The sequence below is a fragment of the Cupressus sempervirens genome, chromosome 11 (genome assembly GCF_028749045.1).
Source record: "Cupressus sempervirens isolate cs-2001-9-10 chromosome 11, ASM2874904v1, whole genome shotgun sequence".
Taxonomy (NCBI): Eukaryota; Viridiplantae; Streptophyta; class Pinopsida; order Cupressales; family Cupressaceae; genus Cupressus; species Cupressus sempervirens.
The window spans coordinates 780,285,997-780,307,037 of record NC_143128.1 but is presented as its reverse complement, the minus strand read 5'-3'; the positions used below and the strand labels follow the sequence as shown (position 1 = coordinate 780,307,037).

Genomic DNA, 21,041 nt, shown 5'->3' with positions numbered 1-21,041 from the left:
TAGGGTACATGTCCCCATGGAACATGGATTGTAGGGCCTGGGACAACTAATCCATTTAAATAGCAGAGGCTCCCCAGCCGAAGTTCAATAATCTTACACATGCATGCGAGGGTGTAAAGGACGGAAACTTTCAAACTTCCAAATTCAACCCCATGGAACATGGATTGTAGGGCCTGGGACAACTAATCCATTCAAATAGTAGGTGCTCCCCAGCCGAAGTTCAATTACCCATGCATGCAGGGGTGTAAAGTACGGAAACTTTCAAACTTCCAAATTCAACCTCATTTAAGGTTTGCACCATTGCCTTTACTTAATGTAAATGACTAGTTAGAATACATATTCTCTCTCAAATTACATTACATATAGCAATTGGAGATCGAAAGGAACACTTAAAACCAACTAATTTTCATTTGTTAACCTGGTTCTTGCAGTTAAAGATAACAGAGTGCATAATCTTAAGTCAAGCAAAAACTTAACAACAACAGATCCTTTCTCTATAGACAGGACCCAGAGGCTGCTTTGGACTCATGGAGGTTATTAAAATCTTTCTTTCATTCATTCATATGCTATAATCTAAAGATAACCCAAAAAAAACTCTATGAAAAATAGAGTATTTTGAATGTTCAAATTATAAAAACATAGGTGACAAAAGGCAAAGCAGTAAACTATAGTGTCATTGGCATATATATAAAGAAAATGTAGATAGCTAGTATGAAACTTCATTTATTCACAACATTCAGCAAAACATTGAAATGGAATCATTTGCAAATAATCAAAAAACTATTAATTGTCAAATAACAGTTTCTAACATCACAGTCTACGGAGGCCCAATACAAAAGATTAATTAATAGGCCATTCTTTCCATGGCATTAACCTATTTTTTCTGTTTAATCTCAAAAGCGTCATCATACATATAACATGGTGAAATCAAATTGTAAAGCACGAAAAAAATAATGGAAATCTTAGTAAATTGTGAAAGTAGGAAATGTATGGAAAAGCTTGAGCTTATAGACACATAAATACGTTTCTCCTTGCAATAGTTTTCTTGGCCGAAAAAGGGTGCACGGGAATGAACAGTGCCTACACAAAATACCATCACAGACATCAAGCATCCCCTCGTAACCAACAAAAATACAAGTTAAATAAACACATCAAAAGTCTACATCTTCAATCGGTATACAAACTCGTGTACATTAAGGTTAACACTTGTAAACTTGATGAAAATGGTGTACAATGTTCTCTTCAATTCGTTTATATCGCTAAAAGCAGCATAATACATAGAAAGATCCATTTCCGGAAACAGAAATGCAAGAATGCTATGATATCAAAAGAGGAGGATAGAAACCATGATTCTGAACTGTGTGAGGTTGGCTTATTTGATGAAAACGACCAGAAAAGCAACAGCGGAAGCAATTATAAATGAAGGCCACGACATGGTTTCACTGTCTTTCTGGAAAGAATCTGGCAGATATCCAAGGTATTTGATATTAACAGGCAGAAAGTAGCTGTAACATGTAATAGGATCCATGAATCAAAGCTGATTACTTGCACTGCCAGAAGTTGGCTTAATCTAATCTCCAACTGATCTTTTGGTAACAATTAAAGAAATTGCCATCACGAACTTCTCTCAAGAAAAAGCTAGAAAGCTTGTCAGGCCATGATTATGATTCCAAATAGTTTCTTCAATAGTTCCTTTGAAGAAACTATTTTATCGAGTGGGAAGGACAAAAGGAAAGAAAGAAACCTTGGCCATGGAACATAATCAATAGCTGCGTCCTTTTTAGCAGAAAGTAACTGAAACTGCAGTGTGAAAATTCAGCACTGCAGTGCTCAAACCATCTTTAGAAACCCATCAAAATTCTTACCTTTACAATGTGATGCTAATGAAAAACAGTAAGAACAACAGAACACCTCTCCACTGCACCCAAGACAAAAACACTATTGAAACTGCAACAACAGAATCAACTGAATAATTGCTCTCAACTACCTTGGACAGTTTACCGTATATTCTTATCCTGTGAAGCAACAAATGGGTATCAAGGTATCAGATCAGACAATTCCAGGCCAGTAGATAGTAGCACCTTGGCATTACCTAAAAGAACACCGCTGGAACAGCAACAAAAGGCAGGGACTGTCTTGAACACAATTCACCAAGATTCTTACTGTTTCAAGAACATATATCATTGCAATGGCACATTAAACATAACATGTCACAGCCTCGACCAATTAGACAAATAAATCCAAGCTGTAATATATGTGCCAAACAGTTCGAAAAGAGCATCAAGGACAAAAGGCCAAAATCCAAGCCTGCCACAAGAGCATCAAAATTAAAATTCCCCTTTGAAGTAGCCTAGATATGAAAAATATTGGTAAATAAAAAGTTAAAACATCAAACAAAAAATATCATATATACTATATGTATAAATATTGACTGAAACATAAAGATGGCACCAACAAACTTTACCATAGTGTGAATCCTTGCCGCCCAAACTAACCAACCAAATTATAGCATTTAGATCAAGACATGTAACATCTGAAGCCTATGTTCTTGCAGGTTTATCTTGTTATATTCACTCCTTAGGATAGCAGTACTACGAATTATATTCGAATCAGACCTTATCTAGTTTGAAAGGCTCCATTCTTCTGATAGGAAGCAATCATTGTTTAAACCAGGGGGGTCTCCCACTAAAACGTAAAGTTTTTCCTTGGTGTTCTAAGCAGGGGCTTCTCACAATGATCGCACATCTCCAGGACAAAGCTCCTACCACATATGCAGAAGCAATAAACTCTTTAGGCGGTGACCAATACCTTCTAAAGTACAATCCCAATCTTTGCCCATAATAATCGAACTCAAGAAAGCCAATGAATCTCATAAAGCACAGCAAAATAATCAAAAGTGGCACTGCCTTCAAAACATCTGGTCATAGAAGATACGAAAAATATATATATCCCAAGGTTAATTTTGAGCCCGGCATTCAAGAGTAAAACTAATTAAAGCAGTTACACAATGGCAGTAGATCATTTTGCCAGCCAACTGTGAAAATATTTCATTATCAATCCTGCAACACATTTGCATGGCCAACAAAGCTTCAAAATTTGTATAATGTGGCTTCAGAGACCAAATACAAGCCACCTGCAAAAAGAGAAAACACAAAATTAACATGCAAATCAGTTAACAAACATCCCACATTACTAGAAAATCAACGAGATTATACAAACTCAAGACCTGTGAAATTTTCAGTACCTTCATTAATGACGATCATCATAAGATCGAGATCCCCCACCGCTGGGTCGATCATATGGACCAGATCGATCACGATTATATCGATCACTACCTGACCCCCCACGGCTTCCTCCGTCCCTACTACGCCCTCCATATCGATCACTGCTGCGATCTGCACCATACTTACCATTACCACCACTACTATAACGATCACTCCTCCCACCATACCTATCACCTCCTCGACCCCCATCTCCATTGGTGCATTCTCGTGCAAAATGGCCACGCTGACCACACTTGAAGCACTCTGAACTACCACCACCACCACCTCCACCGCCATAGCCCCGTCCACCACCATAACCACGATCACCACGGTCACCGCGGTCTCCCCCAGCACTCTTTGGCTGAGCCTTGTCAACGGTGATGGAACGCCCATCAAGTTCCATTCCGTGCATTCGACTTATTGCATCTTCCATGGCCTTCTTATCATCAAAAGTTACAAACCCAAAGCCTCGAGAACGGCCAGTATCTCTATCAACCACCACCTGAAACGAGCACCCCAGGTATAAAAAAATAGTATTAGGTGAGAGATATTACAAATGGATTTGAAACAAAAACTCAGAATAAGCACACACTTAAGTTTCAATTCTACACATCTCAGTAGTTAAAGAGTGAGTGTCAATCATTATGTACCTCTTTGAATATCGTAGACAGACGGAGGCCGGTTATTATATTGTTTATTATGTATGAATAATATGCTGTTAAGATCAGACTTACAATAGAAACCAACAAATCTTAATATTTTTAAAATCTGCAAACCCTTGGCACTTTTGCTCATAGTTACATTGCAATAATGTTTAACAAAAAATACAAAAGATTCTGTTATAGTAAACATTCAATGATAAAATATCTGCCTTGGTAAACAAGGCTCAAACTCAACCCTGCTGATCTTCCACTCAATAAACACCTAAGGCATAGTCAGCAAGAGTTGTCTACAGTAAAATGAGTAAACAGAAAAAATAGAAAAACACAAAACTTGCCTTTGCCTCAATAATATGGCCAAACTTATCAAAAGCATCCTCCAGGGTCCTGTCTGAAGTGCTCCATGACAGGCCTCCAATAAAACACCGATATTCCATACTGTCTGACATGTCTCAAATAAGGGCACCAGTCGTAATCTAAAACCAAGGGAGATAAACTTCATTAAGTACAATTAATTTGCCAGGAAAAAAGAAACCTTGCAATAGAATTAAATAGTGAAGAGTTCATAGAATACCCAAACAGATGACTGCAAGTACAAAATAAACAAAATATAGTATTTTCAGGCAACACTGTGAAATAAAAATGCTTCCCAAGCATAAAAACAATTCTTAAGTGCTCAGTTTTACCACATAAACTTGTTCATAACTTCACTATTAGACATAGAGGACAAGAAAACAAATACTAATTTCAACTTGTACGTACCTGAGCTCCCATTTAAATGGACTTCCAATCCATCACTCTTTACCACATAAACTTGTTCATAACTTCACTATTAGACATAGAGGACAAGAAAACAAATACTAATTTCAACTTGTACGTACCTGAGCTCCCACTTAAATGGACTTCCAATCCATCACTCTTTTGTCATTGAAATTCAAAAATTTTGTGCTGTACAATTTTTTTCCAATTTCCCCTAGTTCATCTAGGTAGTCTTACATTAAATTTCCCATTACTCCCATTGAAATTTAACATTATAAACCAACAGGTTGATGTGTAATGATTTTTGAGTAATGCTATCAAAACTTCCCATAGCCTAGTTATTGCAGCCTATACACAACTGAAAGAGAGCCCTCATTTGCATATTGAATCTTCCTCAGCTCAGTGAGGCCCCAGATTGTTCAATAAAATGAACTCATTAGAATACAAAAACGATACATCCGTACATTGCATGGCAAATGACAACTAATTTTTGCTCTATACTAATAAAAGCAAAGGCAAATTTTTATACTGTTTGCATATGTACAGGCAAAACATGTATACACAAAATGAAAAAATCACGTCACCAGTAAGGGATACCGGGCTCTTAACAAAATAAGGCTCCTCCAAATTCTAATTCACAACCTACTAAAGTGCAGTTGTACTGTAGTTGATATCAATAAACAAATTATTAAATACATACACACATGCATGCATTCAAGATAAACAACTTACGCAAAGTAAGCAGAACAGCAATTTTAAGATGAAGAAAGGGAACTGACGAAGACAAACAAAAGGCTGAGAAATTTTTAATTACTATTGTTTGAATAAAATAAATATAAACACGTCATAATTCAAATTTAACAGGAAAACAGTATGTAATAACGCTTTTGGTTTCAAAGCCATTCTAAAGAAGATGCAGACAAATTAGATATCAGCAAGCGAAATACTTGTGTGGTAAAATCTGTTGAAACCTAGACGAACTCACTGACGAGTTTTGTTCGCATTATTCGAACAAAGGATCGTACAACGTTGAAGCAACTAAAAAGCGGATACAAGCACGCTTGTATATACAAAGGTATCCATGTGTGTATGTATATAGTTGGACAAGCAGATTGGAACGGCTACCAGTTATAATTTCCATTACATTCTGAATTTCATTGATTCCTAACACGCTAGCACACAGTTTCCCTATTCCCGATTGAAATAACTGCACCCATTTCGCACCCTTCGACAGAAACTAGAGAAAATCCAGCAGATCCAACTATGTAACCACCCAAAAGAGGCATACCGCCAGGGAAAAAAGCAAATCATACTTTCAATAAATATAAATCCTTCAGCTTAAATAACAATAAACTCTACATCCACACGGAAAAAAGAGATGATAAAATTAACTTCGGCTTGTGTGTATGTATATAGTTGGACATGCAGATTGGATTGGTTACCAGTTAAAATTTCCATTACCTTCTGAATTTCATTGATTCCTAACACGCTAGCACACAGCTTCCCTGTTCCCGATTGAAGCACCCATTTCGCACCCTTCGACAGAAACTAGAGCAAATCCAGCAGATCCAACTATGTAACTACCCAAAAGAGGCATACCGCCAGCGAAAAAAGCAAATCATACTTTCAATAAATATAAATCCTTCAGCGCAAATAACAATAAGCTCTACATTCATACGGAAAAAAGAGATGATACAATTAACTTCGGCTACGTAAATCTATACAAAATTCAACCCGCGTTACCGTTATCGACAAATCCATAATAGTTTCACAGAATCTGATAAATTCAAGGTTAAATATACAAAAAGAAAAAGCCATGTTTCACTGGCATGCACAAATAAAGTTTAAAATGAGCCGAATAATAAAACGAACCAGGGCAGTGATCACGCAATCGAATTCTTTGGATACGTACGAGACAGAGATCCAAACCATAAGAACAAGAAGGAATTCACCGCCGAGATCCCATTAGAGAGAAGAATAAATTAGACAGGCATTAACCCTCGATAACAATAAACCTTATTCTCATTCAATGAAAAATGCAACCGTCGAGCGGTACGAACCATAATTTTATTTTAGACGAATAAATCGATCAAATACAAACATTGGAAACCAAAAACCCTTATTCTCCTGCACATTAAAACAAAATAAAATCTTACAAAACACAGAAACCCTGAATTCCGTGATTACTTAGACCAGGGCAGTTAGAAAGGCCTACCTGATAATTCACAGGTAGAATCGAACCGCAAACCTTAGCGCCTCCGCAGGTAAACCTTGAGAATTAACAATAAATATGATTCACAAATGAAGCCTTTAGGAAGCGAAAATCGGCACTTATAGCCAGGGGACTCGGATAGATAAGACTAGGGTTTACTATTTTCCCTGAAAAAGAGAATTCTAACATATTGGGTAAAGAAGATACTCATATGTGCGTCACCTAAGAAAAATCCAATGGGACCTATTGTGTGCCTAGGTATTGCAGGATGTAGCTTTCCACATCGAAAAAACGATAAGTGTCCTATGCATGTCCCTAACCGATCTATATTAAATGACCCTAGACACATCAAATTCTAAAGACAAGCTTATCATCAAAGGGGAGTGAGACTAGAGTATTCTATTTTTGCACTTCTTAAATCTTACATAGAAATTTCAAATCCCTCCTATTTTTTTTACAATAGCATATTTGGCAAGTCTCTTGCCTATGGTTAAGGTTTTCCACTTACATTATCAAATATGATGCCACATCAACTTACTTTTTTCAAGGTGTCTAAAATAACCCACAAAAAAAGTGAGACCAATCATAGTGTTTAGTGACTCTTGTACTTATGCAACTGATGTGGCATCACACGATTGGTTGCTTTTTTATTATTAGGGACACATGATTTTGTTATGAATAGTCATCATTAACAAAAACAATGTTGAAGTCACAAGTATTAGTACAATGTTGTCAAAAATATTAGATATTAAATCATAAAAATTAGTCTCACTTCTTGACATAAGGGTAAGCAACAAAGAACAACATAAAGGAGATCAAAAAATATCTTACCAAGATTAGTACATCAAGTATCAAGGACGTAGAGAAGCATCAATAATCCTCTTTTCTATCTAAATCGTCATAATAGATCATCGACTAGGGTAATCATAATCAAAAGAATAACAAACGAATAAATCTCATTTTTAGAAGATATCGAATAACATATCAAAAGTTAGTTTTATCAACTAACATGAGGAGTCCTCATTGGCAATTAGAGTTTGCATCATTTAGTTGTAAACACCTAAATTGATTAATTGAATATAGTTAGCTTACTTGGCAAGTCTCTTATCTATAACAAAAGGTTTCCCAGTCACATTATCAAATATGATGCCACATCAACGTACTTTTTCCAAGGTCTCTAAAACAACCCCCAAGAAAAAGTGAAACCAATCATATTGTACTAGTGACTCGTACTTATGCAGTTGATGCAACATCACACGATTGGTTTCTTCTTATAATTAGGAACACATTTCATTCAATTATGAATAGTCATCATTAGCAAAAATAACTTTGAAGTCACAACTATTGGTACAATGTTGTCAAAAATATTAGATATTAAATCATAAAAATTAGTCTCACTCCTCTATACATATTGATAAGTAACAAACGACGATGACATTAAGGAGATGCAAATATCTGCAATTATGTTTGCCTACCTTGCCTTGATTTTGAATCTAACTGTGAACTCATGGCACATAAGGGCATTTCAACCTTTGATTTGGGGCCCCCTATTTGTCTAGATCTTCTACTGGTGTTGACCTTCGGCCCAAGGGGCCTAGGGGGAAGTGGATTCTGATGCTTTTGGGCCTAGTGTTTCGGTTAGTGGGGTTGACTATGTTCGATTTGACTCTGTCATGAATTCCCTAAAGGATGATCTTGCCTTTTTGGATCTGTCCTCCAAGAGTCCTTCATCTCTAAAGGTGTAGCCGAAAGTTCTGTCTGTTAGAGGGGGTAATTGTTGGAAAGAGGCTCTTGTGGGTGGCCTTAGTGGTCCCCCTCTTCTTGAGGTTACCAAGATTACCCAAGATGCTGAGGAACTTGGAATTTTCCTTCCTGACAATGTGGTTGACAATATCTTATCATCCCTAAAAAAAATTTAGGTTGATCATTTCATTGCCTTCCCACCATCGATTAAGATGGTCTGAAAGTGGAGTTCACAAAAGGGGCAGCTAGAAGGAAGTGTTAGTGTGTCAGTAATGCCAAGCGAATTGTTCCTTTTTAAATTCACGGTGCCAAAAGATCTAGCTATGATCCTCTCTAGAAATTGATATTATGGGAAGCACTACCTGGCAGTGGCAAAAGGGCACCTGGGATTTGACCCTTCCATAGAGCTCTATGTAGGTTAGCACCAATCTAGGTAAGATTATCTAGCCTACCTTTGGAGTTTTGGGATGAGAAAATCTTTCAGTGGATAGGGAATTATTTTGGTCACTATGTATTTGTTGATATTGTTACTTTACAAAAGTCAAGATTTGTTTATGTTAGATTATGTGTTATTGTGGTGACTAATAAAGCATTACCTAACCTTGTTACCCTTAATAGAAATGGGGAAAAAATATGAAGTCATTGTATTAGAAAATGTTGGGCAACATTCTAAAAAAAGCTCAAATTTTAGTCATGTGGTCATGGAGTACAAGGTTCCTTAGCCAAAGGAGAAAGAAAAGGTGGGATCACTAAGGATTATGAAGGAGATTGTTGGGCAAGGCGACTCCTCTTCAATGCCTCCCCCAAAATCCCCAATAAGGTTAAAGGATATTTCAAATAGACTGCCTCAATAAGAATATTGAGGATAATAAAATTGATGACTATCCTTTTCTACATGTATAGATGACTTGCTAGAGACCCCTAATAGTGCCTTGAGATCTAAGACCTCAAAGGTTGACATCTCTTTAGAAGAAGGGGAGATCTGGGAATTGGAAGGTGATCTTGTGTCTGCTAATGGTGATGCAATAATAAAAGTATCAAAATAGTTTAGTTGGGGGGACAGTTCTTGCCCCTCCGCCCACAAGGTGGGGTTGGTGCTTACAGCTCTTTTTGCTCCTCCATTCAAGGAGATGACTAACTTGGTTGGTGGATATTTTTTAGGGTTCTATTCGACCCCCTCCTCTCTATGAGGAAGTGAGGCTAGTGATTGGTAAATTCCAAAGAGAATGACGAGAGGGGGTAAAAAAGTGTTGAAAACAATTGGTTAATTGTGTATTGTCTTTGATATTACACAAAATGTCATATCTTTGCTAGTCAGTGTATGTTGAGCTCACTCAAGTGATGAAGATAGTTTCTTGTGTCTGTCTAGCATTCTAGAGTTTGCCAAGTTCATAAGGTAGTGACTATGAAGTTCACTCGAGCATCGAAGAGAAGTTCACAGAAATTGAGTGTTAACCGAGCTTACTCAGTTAATGAAGAAAATGTTGGATGGAACCAGTGTTAACCGAGCTCACTCAATTGCCAAAGGAACTTTGTGAAGATGCAGTGTTAACCAAGTTCACTTGGTTAACATAGGAAAATCATTTCTGAGTTAGTGTCTACTGAGCAAGGTTGACTAACAAAGGATTTTCTTGTTTTGGCATATTGAGTTTAATGGATTTGTTTGTTAGTTTTAGTCGAATGAGGAGATGAATATTAATTATTGTAAGTTGTATTCAAGCCGACTTGATAATGCATAAGGTATAAATATAAGGTCAAGTTGAGGATTGAAAGTGCGTAAGTGAATGGAAGAATAGAAGATGCTTAGAGGAAGTGAATTAGAAGGATAAGCATAATATCCTTGTGGAGTTGCAAAGATACATTCGATCAGAAAGGATCAAGTATACAAGCCACAATTGATATCTGTAATCATTAATTCAGTTGCATCAGAAATCAAGTCATCTCATTATTGCTCTCTACCCATTGTAGCAATGATCTAAATCTCTTAACAGAGTTGGCTTAACAACTATTTGTAAATCCTCTAACAAGGTGGCATTTCTAGATTGGTTTCTAAAGACTAAGCTAACAAGGCCACTCCTGATAGGGTGATTAAATCCTCTAACAAGGTTACACCTAATAGTGTGTTTTGTAACCTTTAACAGGGTTGGCTCCTAACAAGGCTCACTTCAAAATAGTGAAGATCAGTAACTAGTTGCAATTGGTGGTTTTTCCCAAATTGGGTTTCCACGTTACACCTTGGTCTCACTTGTGTTCATGTTATTTCTTTTATGTGTATGCAACTAATTTTACTAAGGTTAACCACATAAAACATCTTAAGATTTTCATGTTAAGCATTTGTTGAGTTACAACATTTACTAGTGTAAATCAAGTCCTTGTGTGTTTACGGAGCATTAGTATTTTTTAGTGAAGTTTGTGTTCTGTGTTGACATCTAAGGGATCTGGGATTTATTTTACTGGTAACTAATTCACCCCTCCCCTCTCAGTTACTCCTCTTATATTTCCAACAATTGGTATTAGAGCTTCTTGGTGCTTGCAGAGAAGGTTTCAAGGCCCTAAGCTAAAGATCAAGATGTCTTACAGAAGGGAGATCCCCAAGCTGAATAGAGACAACTCCAAGGCATGGCAGGAGCTCATGTAGTTGCACTTGGCAACCATTGGAGACTTAGGGCTAATGTATCTAGACACCAAATATATGACACTTGTTGGAACTATGACTATTGAAGAAATTGAAGAGAAGAAGAGTCATAACATTATGATGATTGATATTGCTTCATCTCTCAACTATGCCGAATTTGATGAAGTCAAAGACTGTGGAATTGCTCATGAGATGTGGATCAAGTTGAAAGCCATCTATGGAGGAGATGATAATGTAAGAAGAGCTAAAGTTGAAAGTCTTAGAGGATAATTTGATCAAATAAAGATGAGAACATTGCAAAGTACAGTGACAGAATCAAAGCTATTGTTTGTGCAATCAAACTTCAGGAGGAAAGATTGAAGATGAGATAGTGGTAAGTAAGTTTCTTAGAATACTTCTTCTCATATATGCAATCAAAGTATCAACAATTCAAGAAATGAGATGCAATCCAAAGAATGATAGAACTTTAGATGTAGTAGTTGGAAGATTGACAACATTTGAGCAAGATAACTATGATAATTATGTTCCTACTTCTAGCAATCTTGAGTTTGCATTTGAAGTCAAGTTTTCACTCAAGAATAAAGCTAAAAAAATCAAAAGCCAAACAATCTGAAAGTGAAGAGGAAGATAATTTTGACAGTGATCTTGAAACCATTGAGGCATTACTTGCGAAGATAGTTTTGACAATGATCTTGAAACCATTGAGGCATTGCTTGCAAGAAGGTATCCCAAAGGCAAAGGAAAGTACAAAGGTAAAATTCCTTTGATCTGTTTTTCTTGTAAAGAAGTTAGACACATTGTTGCAAGATGTCCAAACAGAGAAGACAAAGATGAAAAGAAGCACAAGTACAAAGGCAAGAAGGATTTCAAGAACTTCAAGGATTACAAGGACAAAGGTAATAAATCTTGTTTTATGGCTAAATATTCATATAGTAGTGAAGATGATGAAATGCTCTATATTTCTGTAAAAGTTGAATCTGATGATGAAGGAGATAAAATGACACTTATCTCTTATGTTAGCAAAATTCATACATGGATTATTGGCAGTGGTTGCTCACATCATATGATTGGTGACAAAATAAAGCTTGAACATATGGAACACTATGATGGTGGAAGTGTGAAATTTGGAAACAATGAACCATGTTGTATAAAGGGAAAAGGTTGTATCTCACTAACCAATAAACTTAGATGTGATAATTCTTATTGGGTTGAAGGACTAAAACATAATGTATCGAGTGTGGCACAATTGAATAACATTAGATTCAAGATAGAATTCATGAATGAGAAGGCCAAGCTTCTAGATGAAAAAGAAAATTTGGTTGGGTCTGGTAACCAAACAAAAGGTAATTTATTCTACCTAGATCTCAGTGAAAGTTCATGTTTCATTGCTCAAGTATAAGAAAGTTGGTTATGGCATAATAGGTTATGTCGTGTAAAATTTGATAATTTGATCAAGATAAGCAAAAACAAAAGAGTGAGAGGTATTTCTAGTCTGAGGAAACCTAATATGGGCCTATGCAAAAATCGTCAAATCACTAAAATGGGCAAGACAAATTTCAAAAGAAAGAACTATCATTTTGAAGAAGTCTTGGAGCTAGTTTATACTGATTTATGTGGACCTATTGGAATTGAAAGCTACAATGGAGATAAGTATTTTATTCTTTTTGTTGATGATTATTCTAGAATGACGACAATAATATATATGAAAGATAAGTCTAAAGCATTTCAAAAGTTTAAATGGTATCTGGCAAGAGTGGAGAAGGAAACTAGAAAGAAACTAAAATGTTTGAGACCAGACAGAGGCGGTGAATTAATGAATTTTGCATTGAAAGAGGAATTAAAAGACATATCAACCCTTGGTACACCACAGTAGAATGATATAGCTGAAAGAAGGAACATATCCATCATGGATTGTGCAAGAACTTTGATGATAGGAAAGAATGTTGCAATCAAATACTAGAAGGAAGCAATCAGTATTGTAGTGCATACCTTGAACAAAGTATAGCTAAAGAAATATTCAAATTAAACTCCTCATGAACTATGATATGGCTACAAACCTAATGTAAGTTACTTGAAAGTATTTGGTAGGAAATATTATATCTTGAAGGAATCTAGGAAAGGTAAATTTGATGAAGGCATATTCCTAGGATATTCCTGCAGAAGTAAAGCATATAAATGTTTTAATTTATCAACTCATAAGATCATAAAAAGTGCACATGTGAGAATTGATGAGTTTGCAGAAAAGAGTGAAGAAGAGAGCAAGAAAGAACCTGAGAATTACAAAAAGTTTATTTATTATGAACCAGATACATTGCCAAATCCAATTGGAAGTCAGTAAACTTCACCTCCCAAGTCCCCAAGATCTCCAAAGACTACCAAGTTGCAACCAGTAGAACTCAAGTCACAATCTAAAGGACCCGAGTCGCAATTAGAAGCTACCGAGTTGTTGCCAGAGCAAACCAAGTCTGAAGGACTCAAGTCATAGGCAGTGGGACCTAAGCTTGATATAGAAGATCAAGGTGAGGCTAGTAGAACAAGTTCTAAATCCAAAGTACCCATGTTAGCAAGATATCTTAGAAGGCACCATGCACCTGATCAGATCACTGGAGACAAGTCAGATGGAACAATGACAAGAAACAAATTGAAAGGTACATATTTGCTTACTAAATTTGAACCCATATTAGTTAAAGATGCTTTGGATAATGAAAGTTGAATTGAAGCTATGAATGAAGAGATAGAACATATAGAGAGTAATAAGACCTAGACTCTCGTCCCTAGACCCAAGGATAAGAATGTAATTGGCACTAAGTGGGTTTTCAGAGATAAGATGAATGAAGATGGAGAAGTTTCCATAAACAAAGCAAGATTAGTATGCAAAGGCTATTCTCAAGAAGAAGGTATTCATTATGGTGAAAATTTTGCTCCTATTGCAAGATTACAAGGTGTTAGAACTTTACTTATGCTACAAAAAGGATTTAAAGTCTATCAAATGGATGTGAAATTCTTGAATGGAATTCTTGAAGAGGAAGTTTACATAGAACATCCAAAAGGTTTTGTAGATTTTAGCAAAAAGGATATGGTTTGTAAACTGCACAAGGCATTATATGGACTCAAGCAAGCTGCCAGACCTTGGTATGAAAGACTTCATAACCATTTGATGAAGATTAGTTTTCAAAGGACTAATGATAACAACAACCTATACATCAAAGAAGGACCAGACAAGAAGAGTCTTTATATATGACACATTGTTCATACGAAATGATGATTTATGCAAAGTACTTACAGAAGAGATGAGTAAAGAATTTTAGATGTTTATGTTTGGAGAGATAAAAAAATTTGTTGGATTACAGATTCAACAAAAGAAAGATTGTATCTACATTACTTAATCCAAATATATCAAGGAGATACTAAAGAAATTTGGAATGGAAGATTCAAAACTAGTTGGAACACATATGTCTACTGGACATAAGCTTTCTAAGAATGATGATTCCAAGGAGGTATATCAAACCACATATAGATCAATGATTGGAAAACTGCAATATGTAGTGCATACAATGCTTGATATTGTATTAGCAGTTTGAATGGTGGCAAGATTCTTAACAAATCTTAAAGAAAATCACATGATGGCAATCAAGAGAATCATGACGTATCTGAAGGGTACTGAAGACTATGAAATATGGCACAAGAAAGGAGGCACTTTGGATTTGAAAGCCTTCATAGATGTTGATTGGGCATGAAGTGTTGATGATAAGAAGAGCACCAGTGGTGGAGCATTCTTTCTTAGTAAAAGACCAGCATCTTGGACAAGTAAGAAGCATAATTGTATTTCTCAATCTACAACAGAGGTAAAATATGTTGCTGCAACAGTTAATTGTTCCAATGTTGTTTGGTTCAAACAACTGTTGGCAGGTATGAAGGTAGAAATCAAGGATCCAATGGTTATCTTCTATGAGACAACAGTGCAATTAATATATCAAAGAATCCTGTGATGCATACCAAGACTAAGCACATTGCTATAAAATTTTATTTTTTTGAGAGAATTGGTATAGGATAAAGAGGTAAGATTGGAATATGTGAATACTAAAGAATAAATTGCAGACATATTCACTAAACTTTTACCTAAGGATGCAATTTTGTATCTAAGAGGTAAGCTAGGGGTTATTCCCCTATTTGAAGCTTACTAAAATGAAGTTTAGTGATGCATCAACCAAAGCATGTTGAAGATCAATCAGTTGATGTAGTATTGTAAAGGGCAAAATGCATATGAATCAGTACATGAGGTACATAGATATTCATTGAATATTATCTTTGGCATGATTTGTTAAAGAGGGAGAGTTTGTTGTCATATTCGTAGAAATTTTATAAAGGGAGAGTTCTATGATAAGGGAGAATTTGCAAAGATGTTAGAGATATCAAAGAGAGAGAATGAACTTGGTCTGATATCAAAGAGGTAGAGTTTGCTATCTAAAGAAGATGATGAAGATATAGTTGTTGACAAAAGGAGAAACTAAAGGTACAGGGAGTTCTCATGGATGAGAATCAAAATAAAACTAAGGATATTTTCCTTTCTTCATTTTTCTATAAAATTTCATTGTATTATAACATGTTGTGTTGCCATCAATGCTAATGAGGGAGATTGTTGAAAACAATTGGTTAATTGTGTATTGTCTTTGATGTTACACAAAATGTCATATATTTTCCAGTCAATGTATGTCGGGCTCACTCGAGTGATGAAGATAGTTTCCTGTATCTATCAAGCATTCTAGAGTTTGCCAAGTTCAGAAGGCAGTAACTATGGAGTTCACTTGGGCATCAAAGAGAAGTTCACAGAAGTTGAGTGTTAACCAAGCTCACTCAGTTAACGAATGAAATATTGGATAGAACTAGTGTTGACCAAGCTCACTCAGTTACCAAAGGAATTTTGTGAAGATGCAGTGTTAACTGAGTTCATTGGTTTATACAGGAAATTTTTTTTTGAGTTAGTGTCTACTGAGTAGGGTCACCTAACGAAAGATTTTTATTGTTTTGGCATATTGAGTTCAATGTATTTGTTTGTTGTTTCTAGTCAACTAAGGACATGAATATTAATTATTCTAAGTTGTAGTCAAGTTGACTTGACAATGCATAAGGTATAAATATAAGGTCAAATTGAGGATTGAAAGTGTGTAAGTGAATGGAAGAATAGAAGATGCTTAGAAGAAGCAAATTAGAATGATAAATAGAATATCCTTGTGGAGATGCAAAGATACATTCAATCAGAAAGGATCAAGTATACAAGCTAGAATTGAGATCTGTAATCAGCAATTTAGTTGCATTAGAAATCAGGTCATCTCATTGTTACTCTCTAACCATTGTAGTAGTGATCTAAATCTCTTAACAAAGTTGGCTTAATGGCTATTTCTAAATCCTCTAACAAGGTGGCATTTCTAGATTGAAGTGTCTAAAGACCTCTAACAAGGTCACTCCTAACAGGAGGTGCCGAGCAAAAATGAAAAACAATGCAAGTCGAGAGATTGTCAATATATGTCAAGTAAAGTTTAGTTGATGTCGAACATCAGTAAAATTTAGTTTTCATCAAGTGAACCAGTGTTGGCCAAGTGAAAGAATAGTATAGAAGCTAAGTGACAAGATATTAATGTTGAGTGCTTGTAAATATGTTAAATCGAAGATTTGAGAAATCTGAGCCGACTATTTTGTTTTCTTGAATTGAATAAAGCGTGTGAAAGATAACTATAATGAGATGGTGGCAAGTAATTCAAGGTAAACCATTTTGAGGTGAATTCAAGGAAGGTTGAAAAACAAGTTTCTAGAGGAACCAAATGGAAAAGTTGGTAGATTCATTGTATCCTACCTAACCCTAAAATGGATGATTGTGGTTAAGTGGTAAAATATCTTAATTCTCTATATATATAGAGAGATAGTTGGTCAGAAGCAAAGGTTGTCATGTGTGAGAACCTAAGGAAGATGAGGAGTCTAGCGTATTGCTTCATTCAGTGGCCAAATAGAAGTGACTATAATTGGCATGCAAAGAAAGAAGGTTTAAGTGTATGAATGCTTGAAGGGTGAGCAAGCTATTAGAGCTTAAGTGTGCGAATGCCAAGCATAATGGAGGGCTGAAATAGAGATCTGTAATCTACAAGTGAGTTGCAATTTGTTATCAGATCAAGCCTTACTATTACTCTCTAATCATTGTATCAATCTAGGGCAAATCCTTGTTACTATTACTATTACTCTCTAATCAGTGTATCATTGTTACTGTTACTCTCTAATCATTGTAACAATGTATATTGTAACCTTTAATAAGGCATCACTTCAGAAGAGTGAGAATTAGTAGTATGGTACTAGTGATTTTTCTCAAATTGGGTTTCTATGTAAAATTCTCATGTCAAATGTGTTATTGAATTTGTTATGTTTCATGCTTATATTTATGCAAAGTTGTTTTGACCTAGGACAATAACCTACAAACTTTAAGTATTGTATGATCTAATGGATGCGTGTATGACAAGGTTTTATGGATATGGGTCTACTAAGCATTGAAAAGTTTTATTTATACATTTGGACCTTGGATAACTGATTCACCCCCCTTGCCCTCTCAATTATTCTAAAGAATTCAAACACTAATAATAAGAAGAGGAATACTATTATGTCTTTGGAGGATAGCAATAATATTCTATCGAAGCAAGATGATATTGGGAGATAGTTTGCTAAGTTCTTTTTTTGAAGCCTATGCAAGTTAGAATAGAATTATGGATTTCGAGATAAGGACTCTTATTTATTCCTTACCAAGGATGCTAAAGGAAGAGGATAATGCATGTTAGAATGTTTAGAATAACTAAGAGGAGGGGGGCTAAATAAGTTACTCAAGGTCCATAAGTACCATTTGAACAATCAAACAATAAACATTATTTGTTCTGCATAACCTATTGTAACTCGGTCTCTACTATATACTGATAAACAAAATTACTAGTAGTTCATTGTCCTAATATAACAGACTTGTTGAATGTAAACATTTGAAATGTAAAACACCATAAAAAATTCAACACAAGTTTGACACTAGGATTTAACATCAAAACCCAATTTGGAAAAAACCACTTAAAACATGTCACCATTTTTTCACTCTTTTGAAGTGATCTTTGTTAGGAGTCAAACCTATTAAAGGTTACAATACACACTATTAAATGTGACATGGTTAGAGGATTTAATAACCCTGTTAAGAGTGGTCTTGTCAGAGGACTTTGATCATTCCATTAGAATGTCACCTTGCTAAAGGATTTATATAGGCTGTAAAGTCCTTAAATGATTGTTAGGTCAACCTTTGATTAAAAGGATTTCAATACAAATTGTTTACAATGATTAGAAAGAAAATAGTAGGGTTTGATCTATATGATTACAACTCACTTTACAATTTAATATCTATGTTTGGTTCCTATGTCGATTCCCTAATAAGCCTCCCTTGTCATCTCTATCCTTAATTTTCTTGGCAACCCTTCAAGTAATCATCCTTCTCTTCACAACAAACTTAAGCCTTTTGTTTAGATTCGCTTATCAACCTTAGCAGCTTCATTTCCTCCTACTAGAAACACATAGATTCTTTGTTTTGTCAGTTTGCATCTCACACTTCACACTTATACCACCTTCTTCATGTGCTCACTATCTTTCTCTCACACACACTTTAAAGTTTGGCTATGCACCTCCTTAAATAGATAATTTTGGTCCTTTTTCATTTTCATGATCATCGTAGATCTTAAGGTTTGTGATTTGATTCATCAAGTTCATTGTATATGTTCATCTTCCTTCTTTTCTAGAAACTTCTCATCAAATTCATTCATTATGTATGATACATAATCATCTCCTTGAATTAAATAATCCAACTCATCAATCTTATCTTCAACACAGTTTCCATATCCCAAAAAATTAACTGAGTCGACTAGAGATCATGATTCCTTATATGCATTCAAAATACTATCACTTGGCCATCACTAAGTTCTAACACTCATTCGTCATTGAATTGCTCAATCGTTGTAGAGCTCGACATCAAATATCACTCGATCAATATTGATGCTCAATCAACACTGAAATTATATGGCTTGTATAGTGCCTACCTATAGTTTGCTTTTCCATTATATTTACCAAACTCTTTTTTATGCCTATTTCATGCATGTGTTAGTTTCAAGGATATTATTTCATAACTTGGACTAGAGATATATTGACAATGATTACTTAGTTGATTAAATTTCATGTGTTGTTTAATGATTATTGTTACTAGTGCATTAATGATGCTTTAATGATTCGTAGTTAATAAATGTAATTCCTTTCATAGCAACGTCAGATTATGCTTTAATGATGATTACTTCATATTCATAATGATGCATTATTTTATTTGAGCATTTGATGTTTGACTTATAATTATTATGGTATTTACCCCATAGTTGCATGTGTATGGTGCGTGTCTATTTTATCTTTCTATTTGTTGTGTTTGATGTGGTTAAGGGAGGGAGTTGTAGTCATCTGCTAGTCGGGATCTACGCGATGTACCACTCCCTGCCATTACTTGTTTAGTCTAGATATATTTATATACATGTACATGCTCGTCTTTTATACATAATGTAGGTACTGGGCATCAACTTCCTTGAATTGCCAAGATGAGCATGCCCTATCACAATAACTCAATGGTAAGAATAGGAAGATAATGTTCAGGTCCAATCCCAGCCATAGCCTAAATATGTGTCTTGCAAGTAGGACTCATAACTGACTTTCCACCCTTCTTAAAACCCGTGAGTTTATCTTTGTCTATGTTGTTTGATTTTGAGTTTCAGTTTGTTTTGGTAATGTTGCTTTTATGTGGATTTCACTTTGTGATTTATTTGGTAAATGGTTTAATTACAATATTTGGGTTAATCATAGGCAAGAGCCTATAACACAACGGTAAATTATGAGCCTCTTATCGAAGAGGTCTTGGGTTCAAATCTTCTCATGTTTGTACTTAATAAATAACAATAATTAATCACAATACATAATTAATCTTGGCTTCGGCCTCTTACTAATCCATATATATATATATATATATATATATATATATATATATATATATATATATATATATATATATAATTTGATTAAAAAAAAAATTAAAGCATGAGAATATTTAATTAATTAAACAACTAATTAAATATGTGCTTTAATTTAGAAGTCTTAATTTAAAAAATTGGTTAAAGAGAAATTAGAATATGATGATATTTAATTAATTATAAATAAAATAAAATATAAAAAAATGAAATTTAAAGATAAAGTTATAGTTCTAATTGTGACATAGTTATATTTATTTAATTTAATGATAATTATTTAGGAGTTTTATTTTAATAATAAATTCTAAATAATGTTATTAATTAAATTAATAAAAATATTATTAAAAACACTTTGAAAATTAAGTAAAGAGAAAGCTAATTATTTAAATTAAGATATTTTGTAATTAAATATGCTAAAAATAGAAACTAAGTATAGTATGGTTACATGCATGTGAAAACAAATATGCTAAAAATAAAAAACTTAGTATAGTTACATGCATGTGAAAACAAATATCCTAAAAATAGAAACTAAGTATGTATGGTTACATGCATGTGAAAACAAATATGCTAAAAATAGAAAGGTAAGTATAGTATGATTACATGTCTATGAAAACAAATATGTTAAAATTAAAAAATTAAGTATAGCATGCTTGCATAATTTGAGAGATCAAAGACATGCGAAAACACTAATTGCATGTTTATTTT

At 34.7% G+C, this 21,041-nt stretch overlaps 1 protein-coding gene across 3 annotated transcripts; it reads right to left on the bottom strand.

Annotated features, from left to right (window-relative positions):
• Positions 1-2,887: 2,887 nt before the first annotated feature.
• Positions 2,888-6,984, bottom strand: LOC149531910 (glycine-rich RNA-binding protein RZ1A-like). 3 transcript variants are annotated; one of them, XM_089810073.1, is made up of 5 exons: positions 6,897-6,984; positions 6,143-6,229; positions 4,261-4,398; positions 3,245-3,765; positions 2,888-3,133 (listed from the first exon to the last, which is right to left on the bottom strand). In XM_089810073.1, the coding sequence occupies exons 3-4, from the start codon at positions 4,369-4,371 to the stop codon at positions 3,250-3,252; spliced, it is 627 nt and encodes a 208-aa protein (XP_089666199.1). In that variant the 5' UTR covers positions 4,372-4,398; positions 6,143-6,229; positions 6,897-6,984; the 3' UTR covers positions 2,888-3,133; positions 3,245-3,249. The 3 variants fall into 3 exon arrangements, with proteins under 3 accessions (XP_089666199.1, XP_089666200.1, XP_089666198.1); XM_089810074.1 differs by lacking the exon at positions 6,897-6,984 and adding an exon at positions 6,554-6,859; XM_089810072.1 differs by lacking the exon at positions 6,143-6,229.
• Between the last annotated feature and the right edge of the window lie 14,057 nt (positions 6,985-21,041).